This window comes from Lytechinus variegatus, chromosome 10 (genome assembly GCF_018143015.1).
Source record: "Lytechinus variegatus isolate NC3 chromosome 10, Lvar_3.0, whole genome shotgun sequence".
NCBI classification, from domain to species: domain Eukaryota; kingdom Metazoa; phylum Echinodermata; class Echinoidea; order Temnopleuroida; family Toxopneustidae; genus Lytechinus; species Lytechinus variegatus.
In genome coordinates, this window is record NC_054749.1 from 565,976 (window position 1) to 587,299 (window position 21,324).

The following is a 21,324-nucleotide window of genomic DNA, read 5'->3' on the forward strand; positions in this document are numbered from 1 at the left end:
AGTGTATCTAATGGGTGATCCAAAACGGTCTCACGAACTTGCAATGATCAATTAAAACGAGTTTGATTTTATGATTTATATGTAATGTAGGAAATTCATCTTATCTTTGAACAATCCTTTGTTGCATACCAACATAGGAAATCCCTTAGATATAAAAGTAATTCATTTCATAATTCAACATCATCATCAAGCTTAGCGCATACAATCATTATCATATACAGTACAACAAGTATGATAATGTTCACAATTTGACAGTTGTTCTATGATTGTAAAAATTGCAAAAGTGATAAAACATTATTTTAAATATATTTTCTTGCAAGATAAGATGTACTATCCATATTCCACATGTGAGTCTAAAGTGGCAATAGTCATTGACTCTTAAGTACACATAATGGGACTAAATTAGAAGAATAAAAATAATAAAATCATGTCCATACCTCTTCTGAATGATGAAACAGGGGGCAGTATGTACTCTCTAGCAGACTGAACACATATTCATAAGCTCTACAGAAAAAAGACATCCATCACATTCAAAGGGGATATACATGTATTATGTTTAATGTTTGTTACTCTAAATTGGGAACATGACATGACAAAAAAACAACAGAATCAGTGTTAATAAATTTAAATTTGTAACTTTTCATTATCTCATATCATTACTATATTCATATTTCGCTATGACTAATGTTTTATCTATATTCTATTCTGAAGAAAACAAATAATAATAATAATACAGTTCTTGTATAGCTCATTACACCTTACAAAGGTCTCAGAGCACATTAGGAAAAAGAAGAAAGAAAAAATGAAGGAAAGTGCTGGTAATTCTATTATGATATAATCATCAGTTAAATAAAAACGTTATATACATATAGAAATTAAGCCTGGCACGAGTATTCGACTACTCGAGTAGACTCGAGTGTTGCCTTACTACTCGCGTCACGAGTAGGGAATTTTTATTTTTCGAGTACTCGCGTGATGTACGAGTACTGTTTTTCCACTCGTTCACTCGCTGGATTACTCACTCTCTTCTGAGTAGAAGACTCTCTACTCGACCACTCGTGTTGAATTGTGAATTTTGCTGTTCATAATTTTACACAGAATTCTTAATTTTTTCACGTGGAACAGTTTATTCACGATGTTTTAACGGCGGAATTGAAGTCAGAGCGCACAAGTCCTGCTTGCGCGGCACAAGTTCAAAATTCATGTGACCGGGGAAACCTAGGCGCTAGCGCTTATGCCAGTAGCGGAGTGGCTTGCGTAGTCCGCTCACTCCGCTGTGTTCGCAGTGCTTCGTACGTTCGTGAAGTTCAGAATGATATTGACCGAGAATATACTTTAATTGCATTGTTAATTTGTTTCGTAACTCCAGTACTCCACAGTTGCGACTTACGAGTGCGGCGCATTACTAGCTAGCCATGCGTGTATTTTATTTTTATCCGTTTGTTGAAATCATATTCGGGGGTAAGATTAGTAGATTCAAAATCGCAACTTACACTCCTATTTTTCGGTTCGCCCGTCGCGTAGCTCGTCCATGAACAAAATAAGCCACAAATTGTTTTTGCAGTCGTTCATATCGACGGGAAGCCTAGTCTGCGCTCAAATCAAAGTCCCCTTACTGCGCTTGCGCAGCTGCCAATCGTCTGAAGGGAGCTCATTAAGTAGAGACTAGAGCGTGCTTTTAAAATGTATTTGAAGTAATTGAATTTGAATTCTCTCATAGTGCGAACTTGAAGATGATATACAGCCTAAATTCTATTCTTAGTTCTTACTGCTCGCTGTTTCATGAATAAAGTAAACGATTTTATCGTCTTGTAGTAGTAGGAATATAATTAAAATTCAATACATACGCTCTTAAAACCAGTTAGTTAAAATCATGGGTCGGCTGGGTGCAACTAATATTTTTTTATTATTTCTTTTTAGTACATCTAGTCAAAAATGCCTTTCCTTTATCATAATACGATTATAAACTATAGTGAAACATATGGCTAGATAAATAGTTGTACCCAGCTGGGGGACCCTTTCATCTAGTCTTATCGTGTTCTTAAAATTTGATTTATCTCAGTTTTGCACTTTCGTGTTTCATGCATGAGTTCAGTTCATTAGTCAAAGCGGTTATTTCTCATACCGACTGAGTCAATAAAAACGCAACAATTTTTAGGTTTTTTTTACTAGTTTATTGTCATAAAAATTAGAGAGCTTGAATATGAGTAAATGTGACATCACTGACATGGTATGGTAGAGCAATTCTTTCTCACTGCTTTGAAACCATTTTTGATGAGTTTTGACTTTTCTGGGACAGAGATGAAGCGAGAGCTATAGAAACAGAGAGAGAGAGAGAGGGGGGAGAGGGTGGATAATGGAGAGAGTGTGAGAAAGAGAGAGACGGGCGAAGGGGAAGAGAGATAAGAAGGTAGAGGAAAAAAGTTCGTTGTTTATGTTAATCGTGATCGTTAACCTACTAATTGCAAGTAATAACTTATAAGTATTCTTAAAAGAGCACGTCAGGTGCCTATCTATATTAATGGTCAAAATCTGGTGAAAGTGGTGATCTAAACAGTTTCTTCCTTTCTTTCGTATGGCGAGACAAGAGATTATGTGCATAAGATAAGACATCATTAATAAATCAATTTGGCAATTTCATTTTCAATGATCTTTCCAGTTTATATTGCTAATGTCTTGGAAACGAATAGGCAGTTATGTCCCATAAGCAATAATATAGAAGAAAAAAAAATAATATCGAATACGATAATCAAAGGAGGATCGTGATATTAATGATTCTTTCTTATACATAAATACATGTACGATTGGAAGTTTAGAACTGCATCGGCAGTTCGGCACATTTTATTTAACCCATACAACATGTTAATATTGATATATTTTAATGTTGTCAGCGATAAAGTAAAAAAGAATGCCTCTCTGATGAGTGATGAATTTAATTGTACATTGTTTCTTCGCTGAAAACTGAAAAGCCCTGTACAATCAGGAAATGACGGACATGCTTTGAGAGGAAACAGGAAAGTAAAATGAAACGAAACGGCGACGCAAAAGCACGCCTCTGCAAGTAATAGTAAGTTCGTAATTGTAGGATTCTTGGAAATGGCAAAGGCCGACGTCCCAAACTAAGTACCATGACAACTTTAAAACTGATAAAATATGAGACTTCGAGAGATGGAAAATAATGAAGTTAATTTTTGCATATATTTAATTAGGCTTCTTGGTACATCTTGAAGTTCTTGCATTATTCAACATTTCATGTATCAATACTTCATGTCTTACTGTATTTAACATTCTAAATTAGCCGTTATTAGTAGATTAGATTCAACTTTGTGATTACGGTTGTTGTTTTTTATGTGTGTCTTGTATTCCAAATGGCAAAGACCAACGTCCCAAACTAACCGTTACAACTTTGAAACATATAAACAGGAGACTTACAGAGATGAAAAATAATATAGAGTTAATTTTCGCGTATTTTGCTAAGGCCCATTTGTACATCTTAAAGCTCTTGAATTATTTATCATTTCCTCATTTTTACAATACTTCATGTCTTAACGGTCTTTAACTCTCTAAATTAAGCGTTATTACTTATTAGTAGATTAGATTCAACTTTGTGATTACTATTTTGCCGTTGTTGTTTTTTTCCTTTCCTAGTTATAGCCTGTAACTACCGGTAAGTGGCTATTCAGAGTTTTGTTTTGTTTTTAGAGTTTAAAAAAAAATGTTCGCAAAATAAACTTCGGAAGTTATGACTGAAAACTTACAAGATGACAATGTTTTGTCCGTTATCTAGACATCAACGGAGCCCTCAAATTCTCATTAGATTTTAGACCCCCCCCCCTCCTGGCCTAAAGACAAGTGATAAAAGATACAAATAAATTTGGAAATCGGCAAAGATATCACTGAGTGACAGGTGAGAGACTGAGAGTGAGCGCGGGAGTAAGAATATACATGTAGATGTAGCATGGCATTTTCATTTCACGAACTACTTCACTAAATTCCCAATTCACTGAGCAAGATTTATTACGCACCGGGCACCCCAGTTATGGGAGAGAAATGAGACAATGTGCATTGACACGAGTATGGCCTTTTCTCAAGTCTTATCGCGATCACGCTACCAAAAATAGTAATGCATTGAAGTACCAAGCAATCATGCATGCGCTGCCTCACGTCTTGATAAAAGGCTGTATCATTGTCAACGACGAGTATGCGAGTGAGATTGTGTTCTGTTCGTCGGCGGCTATGGAATACCAAACAAATTTACGACCTTGGTTCGAACTTCGAAGACGGTATTACCAGAAAATAAAGACCAATTTTCCGCTTCAAAATAACTACTTAAGACAGATATACGAGCATTGTATGAATAATCTAGGTAATATCGGCTTTTGAGACGTGAAAAGTTACTGTGTGATAGACCCAGGCTTCGTAATCGTATGGTCCCACCTGTTGCGTTCCGTGATGGACGTTGTCACTCAAAACTCTTGCACATTTTGCCTTCGTCCGAATTACAATTTGGCCGTAATTAATGATCGTAGATGGCGATATTTTAAGGTCAAATTACTACTCGAGTACTCGAGAAAACTCGAGTATTTTTTTTTACTCGCCTCGAGTAGTAAAATCACTACTCGTGCCAGGCTTAATAGAAATATTTATTGTAACTGAGAATAATTGCAATAGCAGATTAATTTTACTTTATAAAAGCTGTGAACCACTAAGCGGGTTTGCCATGAAATGCAGTAAAGAACAGAGTTAATGAAAGCAGACTTACTCAAAGAGGGTCAATGTCTTCCTCATCTTAATAATTCCTTCAGGAGGTCCTGTAACAACTAAAAAATTATTTTTAAAAAAATTGTTCATGTATTAGAGGCTTAATAATAATAATAATACTAATAGTTATATTTATATATAGCACTTATTACACCATGTTTCTAAGCACTTTACAGTGCAATTATTACCCCGGTCATCAGATCCTGGCATACTTGCACACAATATATGCACTTTCTCCGACTCCTGGGGAGCATTCCAACAAGAGTTCCAAGACTCAATTGCTAGGTATACTACATGGGCTTTTGCATCCTACCGGGTATCCATTTAAAACCTGGGTGGAGAGTGGCAAATTGTGGATTCATGCCTTGCCAAGGGATGCTAGGCCACGGTGGGATTCAAACACACGACCCTCTGAATGCAAGGCGAGAGTCAGAACCGCACAAATTTCAAACATTTTCATTTCTTACGTTGTGCTTTAGAAGAAGAAAAGTGTTTTCAATATAGGGCTCCATTATATTGCATATTTGGGTAGTCAATGTCATCAGCTGTAAGCGTTAGAATATGGTGATAAATCATCCCAATGAACAAATTTCAAACTTTTTTTTAGTCTCCTGGAGTAAAGCTACATGTAGATAGTGAATGTCAATTTGAAATGTCAGTTTATAAAAAAAAATATTTTGTATAAGTACCCTACTTTTCAGCATTCTCTGGCTCCCAATATCTAGGTGAAGATATCTGATTTGGTTCACTGAACCTGTTGCTCTCTTCTTCTGTGATATAGTGGGCTAGAGAATGCTTAACATGATTTATATATTATATAGAAAGAGAGAGAGAGAGATCTTCTATATGTTCTGAGTATTTCATAACTAATTCATGGTATGTTTGTATTCATGACAAATACTTCACATTTTTTTAATGCTCTGTATTTATTCGGTGAATGCTTTAGCACCTATATGGTGGCTCAGCTACAGCCAGGGTAATAATATGATACCAAGTATCAAGGGCAATAGAGTATACTGTATGCATATAGTAACTGCACTATATAAATGGACCATATTAGACCGGTGTGTTAGTAGAGCATCCGTCTCACAACCGGGACGTCGGGGGTTCAAACCCGGCCGCCTCAGACCAAAAGACATTAAAAGATGGGAGTTGCTGCTACCCTGTTTGGCGTTAACGATTAAAAGGATCGAGCCTCGTTGATCTGGCACTGCACAGCGGCTGCTGGGCCCACGATCAATTGGGCAAAGCAAATTATCGGAGTACCGTATTTCATTTCATGTCTATTTCAAACTATAAATTATGGATTTTTCATATCATTATTTATTGCCAGGAGAGGCTGGAATTCTGTTTTAACAGGCCATAAAATATTTTGAATCTATGAATCTTAAAGACTTACTGTCTTGGAATGCTGAGTTGACATCCTCCTGAAAATTGATCCTATCCACAGCGTCGGAAGCAAAGTAGAGATTGTAGAGCTCCTTCGCTTCCAGATGAAGGTCTCGCTTCTGTTGGTCTGTCATGTCGGGGACCAGGCTTCGTCTGTTAAAATCCTCTGTCATAAATAGGAGAGAATGATAATCTGGGCATAGACCAATTCGATTTGGATGCTGTTTTTTCATGGTAATTTCTAACTTAACCTCAACATCTCAGCCCTTGTGTCTGCACTCAGATTGGATAATCTCTATACATGCTGTCTTCTTGCTCAGTGTACCCTCTTCCATAAAATTCATCATCATCTAATTGCTGTACTTTTTCCTCCTACCATTGGTCCTGCCACATATATTGGACATGATCACAGCCTTAAATATGCTTTCCCAAATGCAACCACAGATGCTTACAAATTCTCTTTCTTCCAACGTAATGTCAAACTTTGGAATCACCTACCAGGACCCGTTGTAATATTAGGAAAAAACCCAGCTGTAATTAGAGAAGCTGCACTGACATTCACCTGTGCAATACAGCCTCCTGTTTGGTCTCTTAAGGATGTTCAACAATTAAAATGAAATGTCATTTTCAACAAATTTTGCACAGAGTACCTTAAGAACCTAAATATTCCAAAAATGCAAAAATTAACCTGGGTTCATGTGCTTGATTTTTTGCTATTGTACTCTGAAATTCACCAAATTGCCAGTTCTTGAGAATTATGCAATCAACAGAACTGGGCAATTTAAGACCTAACACGATCATAACACTGAGCTTAAACCTATATTACTCAATTAAAATCCACATAAATTTCATTAAATTTTACAGTCCGGTTCAGGATTGTATACAAAGATGGCACGTTAATTTATATTGATATTCATTTACTCTTTTAAGATTAGAAGCACTTTATTTATGAAAAGAATGAGGTGAAAATGACAAAATCATATCCAAAATACTGGAAATTTCTAATTATGTATTCATGAGGTCCTATCTTAGGGCCCCCATGGACCGATTCTCAAAAAAAATGGGCTGTGGGGGTTTTCATCATGCTCTACCAAACGCTGAAATGCAAAAAGTGAAAATTGTTGACGTCAATATTTCATGAAAATTTCTATCATTAGCATACAGTACAACAAGCCACTGTAAAATTCTGCGATCTGATTGCCTACAAGAAAACTTTGCAAAAGGCAGGATTCATAGGTGATTACCGACTGTCAGGCAGAACTGGAGAAGGTTTAGAGCGCCCTCTCTCCGCATGAACTGAAGGAACGGGAAGAGCAGAGTACTGTTGCTGAGAATCTCTGATGTTTCATAATGAAGGGCCTACAACAAAACAATACAAAAGAATACATTGTACCCATCAATAATATGTTTTCATTATACACCAAGATAGTTGATTACATATATGTAAACATCAGTATATCAAAAACTTAATAATTCATAGTTTACATAATTGTGCACAAGTCAATTCATTGTACGTGCTTTGGGCCTAAATGGGAAAAGCAAAATGTAAGTTATAATAATAATACTAATATCACAGCAAATAAATGAAAATAAAAAATGAAATTAAAAGCTTGAGAATAAATGAATGAAACAATCAAAACGTTTTAGATGCTCTGTACAAACAAAATATCAATACAGCATTAAAAACCAATACTACAGCCTTGGTCCTTGAACCATAATTGAAACAAATTACACCGTAATTCCTTTTACTTGAATAGAATAAATAATTAAATTTCCCTTTTTAATATGAAAAAAAAAAATTATTACCACATTGTAAGAGGTGTGATGCAATTTTGAAATAGTGCAATGACAAAAACAGTGAATATGCTGCCACTGTCACACTTATGGGTAATGTTTATGACTTAAATTTGAAATGTCAAATTAATCAATAATAAATTCACTTGAGTTTGGGCAAGATTCAGAAAAATTTCTGTGTCATACAAAGAGGTTTTGTTATTCAGTTTTATGACTGAAAGGGGTACCCTGTGACAAATATAACTGAATTAAATAAGAAATAAATCAGCCTTCAGTAATAAATTACCTGCCAACACCAAACCAACATAAGTCACACAATTTTTTTTTTTTAATTTCTGTTGAGCTTTAAAATAATGTATAAGTTGTCAAAATTGATCTGAAACAACCATCACAAATACTTGATTGAATGTAGGAGGGATTTATAGAGACAGATTCAAAGAATATAGAGAAAAGCGAAGTTTGGGGTTCACTCAAGCCGGAGATATGCACACTCTGCGCAATCTCAATGAAACTTTTATGCAGTTAAATGGGTCAGTTATCAACTTCAGATTTTGACAGTAAAACGAAGAAAGTTAGCATTTCAGAAAAGCTGATTTTTACATATTGAAGACCAAGACCAAATTACTATTTTGGCTATTTACAGAGCGTTGCTGGCTCATTTAATAACGCATCTGCCCGTCGAACCTAAGATCGTGGGTTCGAGTCCACCCTGGGCGGATGACTGAAGCCAGTGCGTTGTGTGTAAACGTCTCTACCATGTTTCATAAATGAAGGCTATGTTACAATGGAAAACACTCTGTCCCTTGGATAGGACGTTTAATGGAGGCCCAGTGTAGAGGAAAGTCACCGCCTTTGCACGTTAAGAACCCACTGCACTATTCATATAAGAGTGGGAGGAAACCCCGGTGTAGTGATCAACCTGCACTCCCCCCAATCAGTTCTATCGGGAGGATAGACCTGCGGGTCATAGTGATTCGGTTCGCTTTTCACCTCCCAAGCACAGGTGACACCAAACAAATAATAATAATAACTTTTTTTGGTGACTTATTGTTGCTTTGGTGGTTGCAAGTCACAAGTGGCATATCTTTTTTAAGGAAAGATGCAATGTTTACTTACATTAGAAATATGGCATGGTTTGGCCTCGCAAAACGCTTTCAAGATGTTAACAGGTTCTGTCGGTGGGTCTGTAGATTTTGCCATCTAAAAAAGAAATATGAAAGAAAAAATATATTTACAGATATGATCGTTATGCAGGAATAAGGACAAAGTATATCTTATAAATTCTTGCTTAATTCATCAATATTGATTATTTGATTATCCAATCTTCCTTTGATATGACAACTTAAGGACAAGTTCACCTCAACAAAAAGTTGATTTAAATAAAAAGAAAAAAAATCTAGCAAGCATAACACTGAAAAGTTCATCAAAATCGGATGTAAAATAAGAAAGGACATTTTTAATGTTCACTTAATTAAAAAAAACAGTTATATGCATATTATGATCTCTATACAAATGGGGAGACTGATGACATCATCCACTCACTATTTCTTTTGCATTTTATTCAATGAAAAATGAATTATTCTAATTTTTTCCTCACTGTCATGTGAAAGGTGTTTCTTATTCCTCCCTAAATATATGGAATTTCTAATGTTTTAACATTTTTTGTTTACATCAAGTTGGTCCTTATTGTCAAATTTGTAAAAAAATGCAATATTATATAATAATACAAATTTTGTGAAATTTTGTGAAAAATAAGCGAAACCTTAAAATGACATATCTTTCGTATTTTACATCCGATTTGGATGAAATTTTCAACGTCATGCTTGTTGGATTTTTCCCTTTTGATTCAAATCAACATTTTTTTTTCTGGGGTGGACTTGACCTTTAAATAATAATGAGTTAGTAAGCATTAACATGACCGCATGAAGCTCATATAGCTTATTGTCACTGCTGAAGGGTTCAATCAAGCCCGATTCAGAATAATGTCAAGTTCAAAGCACTCACGGGTTCTTCATCGAAAAAGACTTCAAGCATCTTGTTGACAACATCCTGAAAACGAGAAGCAGAGATAAGTGCCATATCATAAGCAGGTATTATTTTGAACAAAACTGACAATATTAAAAAAATCAAATACCCCTGTATATCAAACTATTACTAAAAGAGCAGTAATAAAAAACAACAAAGTTGGAAAGTGAATTGAATTAGCATTCTATTTTTTTTACACTTTGACAGAATGTAGGAATAGTCTTATCTGTTCTGTTTGATGTCTCATTCTTTTTTGCACCAATCATATTGAAATTTTACATCATAAGAGAGAAAATATCTCCTGGAGAATTTCAGCATTGGTTGTCTTTCTCTGTACCATTGCAACAGCAAGAGACCAACCAGGGGGGGGGGTGTTTCACAAAAAGCGAAGTGTGACTTAGAATCATGTTTAAAGGGAAAGTCCACCTTAAAGTAAAAATTGTTGTAAAAAAACAGAAAAAATAATGAAAAATATTGGTGAAAGTTTGAGGAAAATCCATTAGAGTTTAAGAAAGTTTTAAGTTTTGGATTTGTGATGTCATAAACAAGCAGCAGTCCCATATGTTATGTAATGTAAAAAAAATCATTTTTTTTTTTAATGGTTTGTGATGACTTATTTTTGCTTTCTTTTCAGGAACAGTTGCAAAATGATTGGTCCATTGTTAAACTGAAGGGACAATAATTTTTTTTTTCAATTTTCTGAATGAATGATATTTCATTGATTTCTTTACCATATGATATGTAGTAAAGCTGCGTGCATATGACGTCACAAATCAAATAATTGAAATTCTAATAACTCTTTTTTATTCTTTTAGTTTTACAATAAACTTTATGTCACGGTGAGCTTCCCCTTTAAATGCTGATGCACACATATTAAAAACATAATCTGATTGGTGGATAGGTGGCAGTGCGGCAATGACCTCACCAACAAAGTGATGCATTTATACCGTTCACAACTGAAATTTAAGTGCAACTCTCCTTAAGTCATACATACATCTAGAATAACAGTGCTTCTTTATATAGACAAAAAAAAAAAACAAGGATCAATGAATGATACCTTGTCTGTGATACCACTTCCACACTCTCTACACAATATAGAAAGAAGTACAGACAACATAAGGAACACAAAAGTTTGCCTATGTATTATGGCTATTCAATGTAAACTAAATATACATTTAAACTGCAGAATAATTATATCACTCACTGGGTTTGCAATAACGTCCATAGCAGGCATGATGAGAGACCTGGATAGTAGCTCCCTCAGGAACGATATTGTACATCTACAATAACGAACAACAAATAAATTTTTATTTCAAAACTGTCGCATACTTTAACCATAACAAATACAAACATTTCTGACATTACCTTGCGTCTTTGAACTCGAAAGATTTGCAAGACTTAATGTAAAAAGTCAGTGAGCCGTGCAGTTGAAATATTTCGCATGGCAAAACGGTGGCAAAAACATGTCAAGGGGGGGGGGGGGAATTCAACCCCCTCCCCATGACTGTTTCAGGGTTAATCTCTCAAATTTATAATTATAATAATCATGATAGTGGTATTTCATCCACAGTAATAATAATGATAATAATAGCATCATTTAGTTTAAGATCTTTTTGCCATATGACATTATGTGCGGAAATGTAAAAATCTTTACAAAAAAATAAATGCATAAATAAAGCAAATCTTCTGTATACATTACAAAAATATATTTTCAAGAATGTAGTACTATACAAATACTACTAATAAAAAAATTGTTACTTTGTATTCCTTACTTGCTCTGTTGGTGCTCATTCGAGACGATGAATGGAAAGAGAAGTTCACAAAGGTTCCTCACGTACTCCAGCTCAGTATGCCTGTTCCTAATGGCAACATGAAGATGATCACCATACATCTTAATCGTCAAATCCTGAATGTCTTCTCCCCATCGGGCTGAAATAAAAAAAAAAAGTGTGAATATTATGTAGAATAAAGCATTGGTCAGATTAACACAGCAGAGGGCGACAACAAACGGTGACACAGAATACATGTATGCTCCTGCGACATTTGCTCCCATCTTAAAGAGGTACTCCAGGCTGAAAATAATATGTTTTGAACAGATTCTGAAAAATTAGACAAACAAAACACTGAAGATTTGATCAAAACTGGACAAGAAATAACAAAGTTATGGTATTTTAAAGATTTGCATTATTCCGGAGAAACAGTTCTAGGAATGTCTTCATGAACATTCAATGAACAAAATGATGATGTCATATTCCCACTTGTTCTTTTGTATTTTATTACATGAAATCAGGTTTATTACAATTTTTTCCTTCAAGAACCAAATATATTGTAATAACAACCGATTACAAGTGCATTAGATATTCATTGCTGCAACTCATTTCACGACAAGGGACTCATATCATTCACACATGCAGGAAAAAATGAAACAATTATGATTTCATAAAATAAGTGGGGATGTGACATCATCAGCCCATCTAATGAATATTCATGACGATGTGCATATAACTGTTTTCACAATATATTGCTAAATTTTATAATCCAATAACTTCGCTATTTGTTATCAAACTTTGATGAAATTTTCAGCATTTCACTCTTTGAATTTTACTCTATTTATTTAGATATAAATATTCTCAGCCTGGAGCATCCCTTTAATATCTCAGAGGGCATTGGGATAGAGATATGTTTGTAATTGCATAGAGTTTTTGTTTCAGAATAATGTAAAGATTAGGAATAGGGTTTATTTAGTTTTGGAGGTTAGGTTTTATGTTTGGCTTAAGGTGCGAATTTTCGCCCTGGCAAATGACATGGAACCGGACAAACATCTGTTACTATTACTACTACTACTAGTACTACTACTACTACTACTATTATACTACTACACTACTCTACTACTACTACTACTACTACTACTACTACTACTACTACTACTACTACTACTACTACTACTAGTACTACTACTACTACTACTACTACTACTACTACTTCTACTATTACTATTAGTACTACTACTAGTACTACTACTACTACTACTAGTACTACTACTAACTACTACTACTACTACTTCTAGTACTACTACTAGTACTACTACTGCTACTACTACTACTACTACTACTACTACTTACTAACTACTACTACTACTACTACTACTACTACTACTTCTTCTACTACAACTACTACACTACTACTACTACTACACTACTACTACTTGTACTACTACTACTACACTACTACTTCTACTACTACAACTGATACACTGCTTCTCTTACTACTATAACTACTACTGCTTCTCAAATTACAACAACTATTGCTACTACTAGTCATAATAATTACAATAATAAGTCCCATTTCTTCTCTTAATAAAAACATTGTGTGATTATAACTAATGTATTAAGCATTACTACCGCTACTACTACCACCACTACCACTACTACTACCACCACCACCACCGACACTATAACCACTACACCACTACTACTACTACTTTCACGCTACTACTGCTAGTGGTACTACTTTTGCATACTACAACCAATCATTGACATAAATTTGACCATGATCAGAAACTTCCATAACAACTCTGATTATCATTGGCTGTTAGATGATGTTGAGGAGGTAATATTGATATCAATGGTAAAGCAACTATTTGTCAGTACTTTATAGCAAAGATCATAAGTCACTGGACTTACCTTTTTTCTTTGCTCTAAGGTAAACATCAAGATGGCTTAATTCCGCTTTGACCAGTTTGTGGAGGATAAGTGTAGGGAGGTCAATCTAAAGAGGTAAGATTAGACAATTTCAATCATTCTTACCAATCTTTAAAATGAAATAAAAAATGAAAATCATATAATTTATTTAAATTTTCATAAAGATAGAGGATAGAGATTTGATTAAAACATATTCAAACTGACAATGTTCAAATTAAATGGCATATTTTTGTTGAGAACTCTTCATACATTATATACAAAAACCATACATATTTTCTGCTGTGCAGATCTCTTGAACAAGGGCCACACTGTCTGAGGCCAAGAACAAGTACTCACAGCCCAAGGCCTAGGCTAAAGACTTCAGAATTCTAAAGCAAAGGGCTAGGCCTAGTACTACACTGTCTGAGGCAAGGCCAAGTCTAAGCCCTGACTACCCAGGCCATACACTTGAACTCTGAGGCAAAGGCTTAGGACAAGAACAAGTCCCGACTTCCCAAGGCCAATTAAGAACTATGAGGACAAATCCGAGGCCTAGACTACAATGTCTGACACCAAGGACAAGGCTACGTCCTGACTGCCTCAAGCCAAGGCAAGGACTTCAGAACTTTGAGGACAAGACCAAGGTCACACCGTCTGATGCTAAGGTCTAGGTCACACTGTCTGACACCAAGGACAATGCCAAGTATTGCCTTCCCAAGGCCAAGAACTTCAGAACTCTAAGGACAAGGCCAAGTCCTGACTGCCAAAGGCCAAAGTCTTTAAAGCAAAGGCCTAGCCTAGGGACTAGACATCCGAGGCCAAGGACTAGGTGTCCTCGGCCTGGACAAGTACAAAGCAACATGTGAAACTGTCCGTGAAGTGCACAACCCTGCTTCACAGATGTTAACACCTCAACTTAAGTATAAAACTTAATTCTACATACCTGTTTTAGTCTTCGGAGTATTACCGATATGGCGTATCTAAGAGATGTCCTAAGCTCCCTCACAAACTCCTCATCTTTGCTGACGGACTCACTGTTAAAGAACATCAATACCTTGAATGAGCACTAAAAAAACAGTTTGTAAGGAGGATTTCATACTCTTCATCTTTGCTGACAGACTCATTGTAAAACAATATCAGTATCTTGCGTTAGCATGAATAGAAATCCCAATATAAGGAGTCATGCCATTTTATTTCAATTTCAATCTCATCAGACATGAAGTACATGTATGTACTGACAGTCCCCACAAGAATTCTGCTGCGCATTTGAATGCTAAACAGGATAGAATATTATTTGAAAGTTAAAATAAACAAGTGGAATGCCTCTGGCCATCTCACCTGCATCACAAGATTCAACATAGCAGCAGTGCTGACTTTGAAAACTACTATAACTCACACAAGATGTTCAGTGATACTTGGTTACTCTTATTTCGACGTTCTATGAATTAGACCAATACACTTACAGAGATAGGATGGTAATTCAACAAATACCCCCAATGCGGCCAAAGTTCATTGATCTCACATGACCTTGATCATGTGACCTGAAACTTGCACAGGATATTCAGTGATACTTGATTACACTTATGTCCAAGTTTCAAAAGTCAGATCAATAAACTTGCAAAGTTATGATGGTAATTCAACAGATACCCCCATTATGGCCAAAGTTCATTGACCCTGGTCATGTGACCTAAGATGTGTACAGGATGTTCAGTGATACTTGACTACTCTTATGTCCAAGTTTTATGAACTAGACCAACATACTTTCAAAGTTATGATGGTAATTCAACAAATACCCCCAATTCGGCCAAAGTTCATTGATCCTAAATGACCTTTGACCTTGATCATGTGACCTGAAACTTGCACAGGATGTTCAGTGATACTTGATTACTATTATATCCAAGTTTCATGAATCAGATCCAAAAACTTTTAAAGTTTTGATTGTAATTCAACAGATACCCCAAAATCGGCCAAAGTTCATTGACCCTAAATGACCTTTGACCTTGGTCATGTGACATGAAATTCATGCAGGATGTTTGGTGATACTTGATTAACCTTATGTCCCAGTTTAATGAACTAGGTCCATCATGACATTTCAAAAACTTAACCTCAGGTTAAGATTTTGATGTTGATTCCCCCAACATGGTCTAAGTTCATTGACCCTAAATGACCTTTGACCTTGATCATGTGACATGAAACTCTAATAGGATCTTCAGTAATACTTGATTGACCTTATGGAGAAGTTTCATGAACTAGGCCCATATCCTTATTAAGTTATGATGTCATTTCAAAAACTTAACCTCAGATTAAGATTTGATGTTGACGCCGCCGCCACCGTCGGAAAAGCGGCGCCTATAGTCTCACTCTGCTATGCAGGTGAGACAAAAACTTTGAAGTGATATCGAGTACAACCGATAACAAACAGTATCTAAACAAATTTTTAAAAAACAGACATGGTATATGATAATGAGGATAGCCTCAATATATTTGATTTCATGAGAGAATGGCTGAACACATCTTATATTTCACTATTCTTTAGTATTTTGCTTGTGATGACTTGCCCTTGCATTCTCTTTATTTTGTATTTATTTAATTATGTCTAATTCTATCATCTATCGTTATCATCATCTCATATTTCACATTTGTAACTTGATCAATTATTTGGTAGGTTTTAATCAATTAAATGAATTTGTATTTTGACTTAATTACTGCACTGTGCAGAAACTCTTGCTAGAAAAAAAGACATTTCAATTTTCAAAAGACTATCATGAAGCCTAATGGAACAATTTTGTGGGAGAATCAAGCAGAGATGAATAAACCTCACTCACCTGTACCAAGAGTATACATAATCTTTGAAAACCAACTCAAAGAACTGTAAAAAAAATCAAAATGGATAAAATTATACCATAGAATATACATTGAATATATATCCGTTATGAACGCCACGATCGACCTTCCGTAACTGATCGAGAGTTTCTTTGAACCATTCATATTTTTTCTGCGATCAGTATGACTGCCACGACTGATCTGATACAATTAGTTCACGATTAAGATCGCGATTTCAATCGTGGCGCAAATCGTATAAGTGGAAACTGGCCTGGGTATTACATTCATAATACAAACCTGGGGGATGTTTCACAAAGATTTAAGTTGGACTTAGAGTCGCACTTAAATGTCCATTTGTGTGTGGTATAAAAGGCATGACCGCATTTGTCAGATCACGTGAAGAGAACGCGCACTACTGCGTATTGATCAATAAGATTGCGCATTGCATATCTTGTACACGTCAGCACTTAAGTGCGACTGAAGTCATACTTAAATCTTTGTGAAACAAAAAGAGTTGCAATCAATCACAATTCCAAAAATAATGCGCAACTTGATTTTCAACCAATCAACAGCGCACATTTGGGACTTGCAATTGCTTTTTTGACTTGCGTTTAAACGCAACTCTTTCTGCAACTGGCCCCTGCATAACATGCTACATTTATCTGGGATTTAAGTGTGATTTTAATGTCACACATTGAAAAATGTTTGTGAACGTCCCCCCCTGCACCCCAGAAAAAATAAACCAGGGCCCCATCTTACAAAGAGTTGCGATTGATCCCATCAATCGCAACTATGGACGGCCAGCAACGTCAACATCTAATATGCATGTTTGTTCAAAATATTTTTAAGCTATGATGCATATTCATGCATTGTTTTCTTAAAAATTCACTGTGCTTCTTTTTGTTTACAAATTTCCTGTATGAAAATTTATGACACTGATGGATTTCCATAGAGTTACGATTAAATTGAATGTAACTCCTTGTAAGACAGGCCCTAAAACACCCCGCAGTAACTACTGTCATTTGATCAAATAAGATGAAAGGTTGGCATTACCTCTGACAAGGCATTGTCTACTCTCTTTGGAATGCTCAGATCTATCCATGGTTGGTAATTGGTATGGTACAGCTCCCCTCTGCAGTACAAACAAAATATTTTTCAAAAAGAAAAATAAAAAAACATACATTTACTGTATCCATATTTACCTCATGAATACATAAGTTTGTACTTCACATTACATGTACGTTGTACTATTGTTTTAAAAGCCTTTTGAATTGCCTTTTTGAGGACAAGCTCTTTCTTTGCATTTTAGACTTATAAATGGGACGTTCCTAACAATTAATGCTGCCCATAAATGAAAAATGCATGAACAACCACACTGTCCAGGATATACATTTATTTTTCTTCTATCATTAAAGTAAACTATTTGGGTATATTGCCAATTCGTCCACTCATCACATGGTCTACATTCATTTAATCTAATGCCATTCCACCCATCAACATTTGGTCTAACAACCATTTGGTCCAATCATCACTTCTTCTAATCACCAGTTGGTCTATGACCATTTTGTCTCATAACCAGCTGGTCGTTTTTATTTTCAATCATTTTGCCCAATTAATACTTAGTCTAATTAGACCAAATGACAAATGGACTAAATGGCTAATGGACCAACTGGTTATTTAATAGACAAAATGGTGAGTGGACAAAATGGCAATTAGACCATGTGGACATTGGACGAACTACATGTAATGGTAGACCAAATGATAGTAGACGAGTTGGCAATTGGACCAAATGAAAATAAACCATATTAGTACTTGCCTGTGTCTGTTACAGTTATCGTTGCCACAGACTGGACATCGTCCATGGTACGCCTCTCTCAGGGTGGACTTTCGGACACCGGGCAACTTCTCTCTCTCAAACATTCCAAAGAGATTGGGCAACGAGGTCACTCTCTGAAAGAGGACATGGAAAGTGGCCATCCCGGCTAGACATGACCAGATGATCAGAAATACTGGTAGGTATCTAACGTAAAAAAAATAATAACAATAATGCCATTGTAAATGTAAGGAAAAATTGAAAAAAAATTTCTATATTCATCAATTACATATATCATCAGACTTATTTTTAAAAATATATATGCTTCTATTTTTTAAATGAAATGATAATATGAATTCATAGAGCATATTGTGCTGCAATGACATATTTCATCATATATGTAAAGGAAACACTGAAAATGACAATTAAGGGATTTCACATGATATATAGTCACAAATTTATACCTTATTGCTGTGCGAACAATTTCATACTATTTTTTGCTATGTATAAAAATTGTTTGTACGGTGTCCATATAAGGCATGACCGGATTTAACGTATTAGCAAATTTATTTACACGTAACCTAGTAATCCTTAAGTTGGTAAAAATCCTACCTTCATTCTACATACATAGTATATCAAAAAAATGTATTGAAAAGGAAGCAGTGGTATAGAATTTAGATATATAGCAAAGATATAAAGACAACAATTGATTTTGCCATCAATTGTTTGTAGTTTTCTTGGTAAAAGCAACAGCTCAAAGCTCTTTGAATATGTGGTCTAGTGGTTAGAGCATTGGACTCATGATTGAAAGGTTGCAAACTCAAATCCCATTCTACAATTATGTCCATTTTAACCCCAAAAGGCATGCGGGTAATTCTCAATAAATAGAATAAAATTCAGAGCAAAATACTGAAAGTTTGATCAAAATCGGAAAACAAACACCAAAGTTATTGAATTTCAAAGATTTGCATTATTCCGGTGAAACAGTTCTAGAAATGTTTTAATGAATAGGCCTATTCATTAGGTGTCATATCCCCACTTGTCCTTTTGTATTTTATTATAGGAAATTATTAAAATTTTACTAAAAAATTCTCTAGCAAGAAATAGACTATTGGATTGACAACTGATTAAGTGCATGAATCATTTATTGCTGCAACTTATTTCATCTTCTTCTCCTTTGCTGTTCTTCCCCCGGTATTCGAGGATCCTTATTTGTGATTAAGGTATCAAATAAGAGAGCAGATATTGAACTTATTAGGCATGTGATTTTCTTTTTGAAATTCAGATATCCCCCTGCCAAATGAGTTTTTGGTATCCTTTCTTCAAATTGTTTTTGCTCACTCATGCGTGAATGAGGAGCAATCTAAGTAATATCAGATGAAAGAGGAGATTCTAAGCTTCACATTGGCAGGTCATTTGTCTATTGTATTCGTGATTAAGTTATGATGAATCATCGCCCCGGGGGGGCCACTTCCATTCACGAGTGGATACCATGCGCGACCATGGGGTCTCGAAAAGCACCCTAAACACGTAATTTCCATATTCTGAAAATGCACCCCTTAACAAGTATTGGCGTGTCAAACCCTACCCTTAACAAGTATTGGAAACAAATCGATACTCTTGGCAAATATTCCCTGAAATGAACCCCTAAACAAGTACAGGAATGTTTTATTGTTACGGGTCCTTTGGTTGTCGGCTTTACCTTATTTGGTTTAGTACAATCCCACCTTCTACACCTAGCGCAAATACTGACTCTAAACACGTAGTGTTGGGGCAAAAAGGACATCCTTTATAAAACACTTTAATTTTGTTTTATCATCCCCGCAAATTCGATCCTAAACACGTAATTTTCCTAGCGAAATAGATACCCTTTTTTCATTATTTTTGTGTTTTTGACACCCTTTTCACGTTACGTACGTAACGTGCCCTATCGTGAAAAGGACATCCTTTTTACGTGTTTTTTTGGTCGCGCAAGGTATCCACTCGTCAATGTAAGTGGCCCCCCCTCGCATAATCTTGGTTTCGTTTTTTCTGGGACGCACTGTATAATAACTCATTATTAGAAAACTGCAATATCCTGCTCTCTAGTAAAAGTGGATACATCCTCCAGATCCTTGAAGCATCATACATTCTTGATGATGATGTTTTGGATGATCGATTGGAGAGATATTGTTTTTAACTATCTAGCAGGTATATTTATCCATCTTTACACTGCACCCAAATGGAAAAACGTAGTGTCTGACCTTTTTTCTTCATTTTTTTTCAGAAAAGTAGTCAGTAAGCCACTTTTTTTCACATGACACATCCACTTTTCCTAATTGCTTTCTGAAAAGCAACTTTTATAAAGCAATTGGCAAAACGCAGTATCTACATTTTGCGCAAGATAAGATATTAAGCATGAACTTTTATTATAAGTCGCTCCATGCTATTTTACACATAAATTAGCATAATTAAATAGCAATGAGATATTTTGCAGAATTTGATCCTCTAGTTTTGTAGATTATGCCATGGGTAACGTGCGTGCCAAGTTTCGTCGCGATCGCGCGATCGACGGCCGAGATCATAAGGGGGGCTGAATCAGCCCCCCCCCCGTCTTCTTAGGCATCAAAATAGCTAAGTCGCTCCATGCTATTTTGTTTCTCAAGTATTCCTTTATCATCAAATTGTAGAATGCCTATTTCAGGCCAAAACCCCACATGGGTCATTCCATCTGGATTCACCCAGTGGTTGCACCCGACCGTCTCAGAATTTGTTGTAATTTGGTATACATAAAATTCACCATGGCCCAAGCACAAAACAAAAAAAAATAGTCCAATCGGTCCGTCGGTTCTCTCGCTACGGCCCGCCCTTTTCTTCTTGTTTTGACAAAAATGGGCGTGACCTTCAACTTTCAATGGCCACTGCGTCGTTACGTGTTGACCAATTTTCATGAAACTGGTACCATTTGATAGGAAATTCAGAGAGGAATCCAAAACATGCATCGAATAATGTATTGGAGCAATTTATAAGATCATGACCTTTGACCTTAACTTTGACCTT

At 35.6% G+C, this 21,324-nt stretch overlaps 1 protein-coding gene across 1 annotated transcript in view; it reads right to left on the reverse strand.

Moving 5' to 3' along the window:
- The window catches only part of LOC121422510 (sorting nexin-14-like), a 50,005-nt gene that overhangs the window by 23,235 nt on the left and 5,446 nt on the right, over positions 1-21,324 (reverse strand). Inside the window, exons 2-14 of the mRNA XM_041617631.1 lie at positions 18,289-18,492; positions 17,526-17,604; positions 16,475-16,518; positions 14,593-14,683; positions 13,653-13,737; positions 11,742-11,898; positions 11,174-11,249; positions 9,949-9,993; positions 9,061-9,144; positions 7,395-7,509; positions 6,161-6,316; positions 4,763-4,820; positions 438-504 (exon numbers count right to left, since the gene is read on the reverse strand). Coding sequence (XP_041473565.1) covers positions 438-504; positions 4,763-4,820; positions 6,161-6,316; positions 7,395-7,509; positions 9,061-9,144; positions 9,949-9,993; positions 11,174-11,249; positions 11,742-11,898; positions 13,653-13,737; positions 14,593-14,683; positions 16,475-16,518; positions 17,526-17,604; positions 18,289-18,492 — 1,261 coding nt within the window. The remainder of the gene's footprint in view (positions 1-437; positions 505-4,762; positions 4,821-6,160; positions 6,317-7,394; positions 7,510-9,060; positions 9,145-9,948; positions 9,994-11,173; positions 11,250-11,741; positions 11,899-13,652; positions 13,738-14,592; positions 14,684-16,474; positions 16,519-17,525; positions 17,605-18,288; positions 18,493-21,324) is intronic.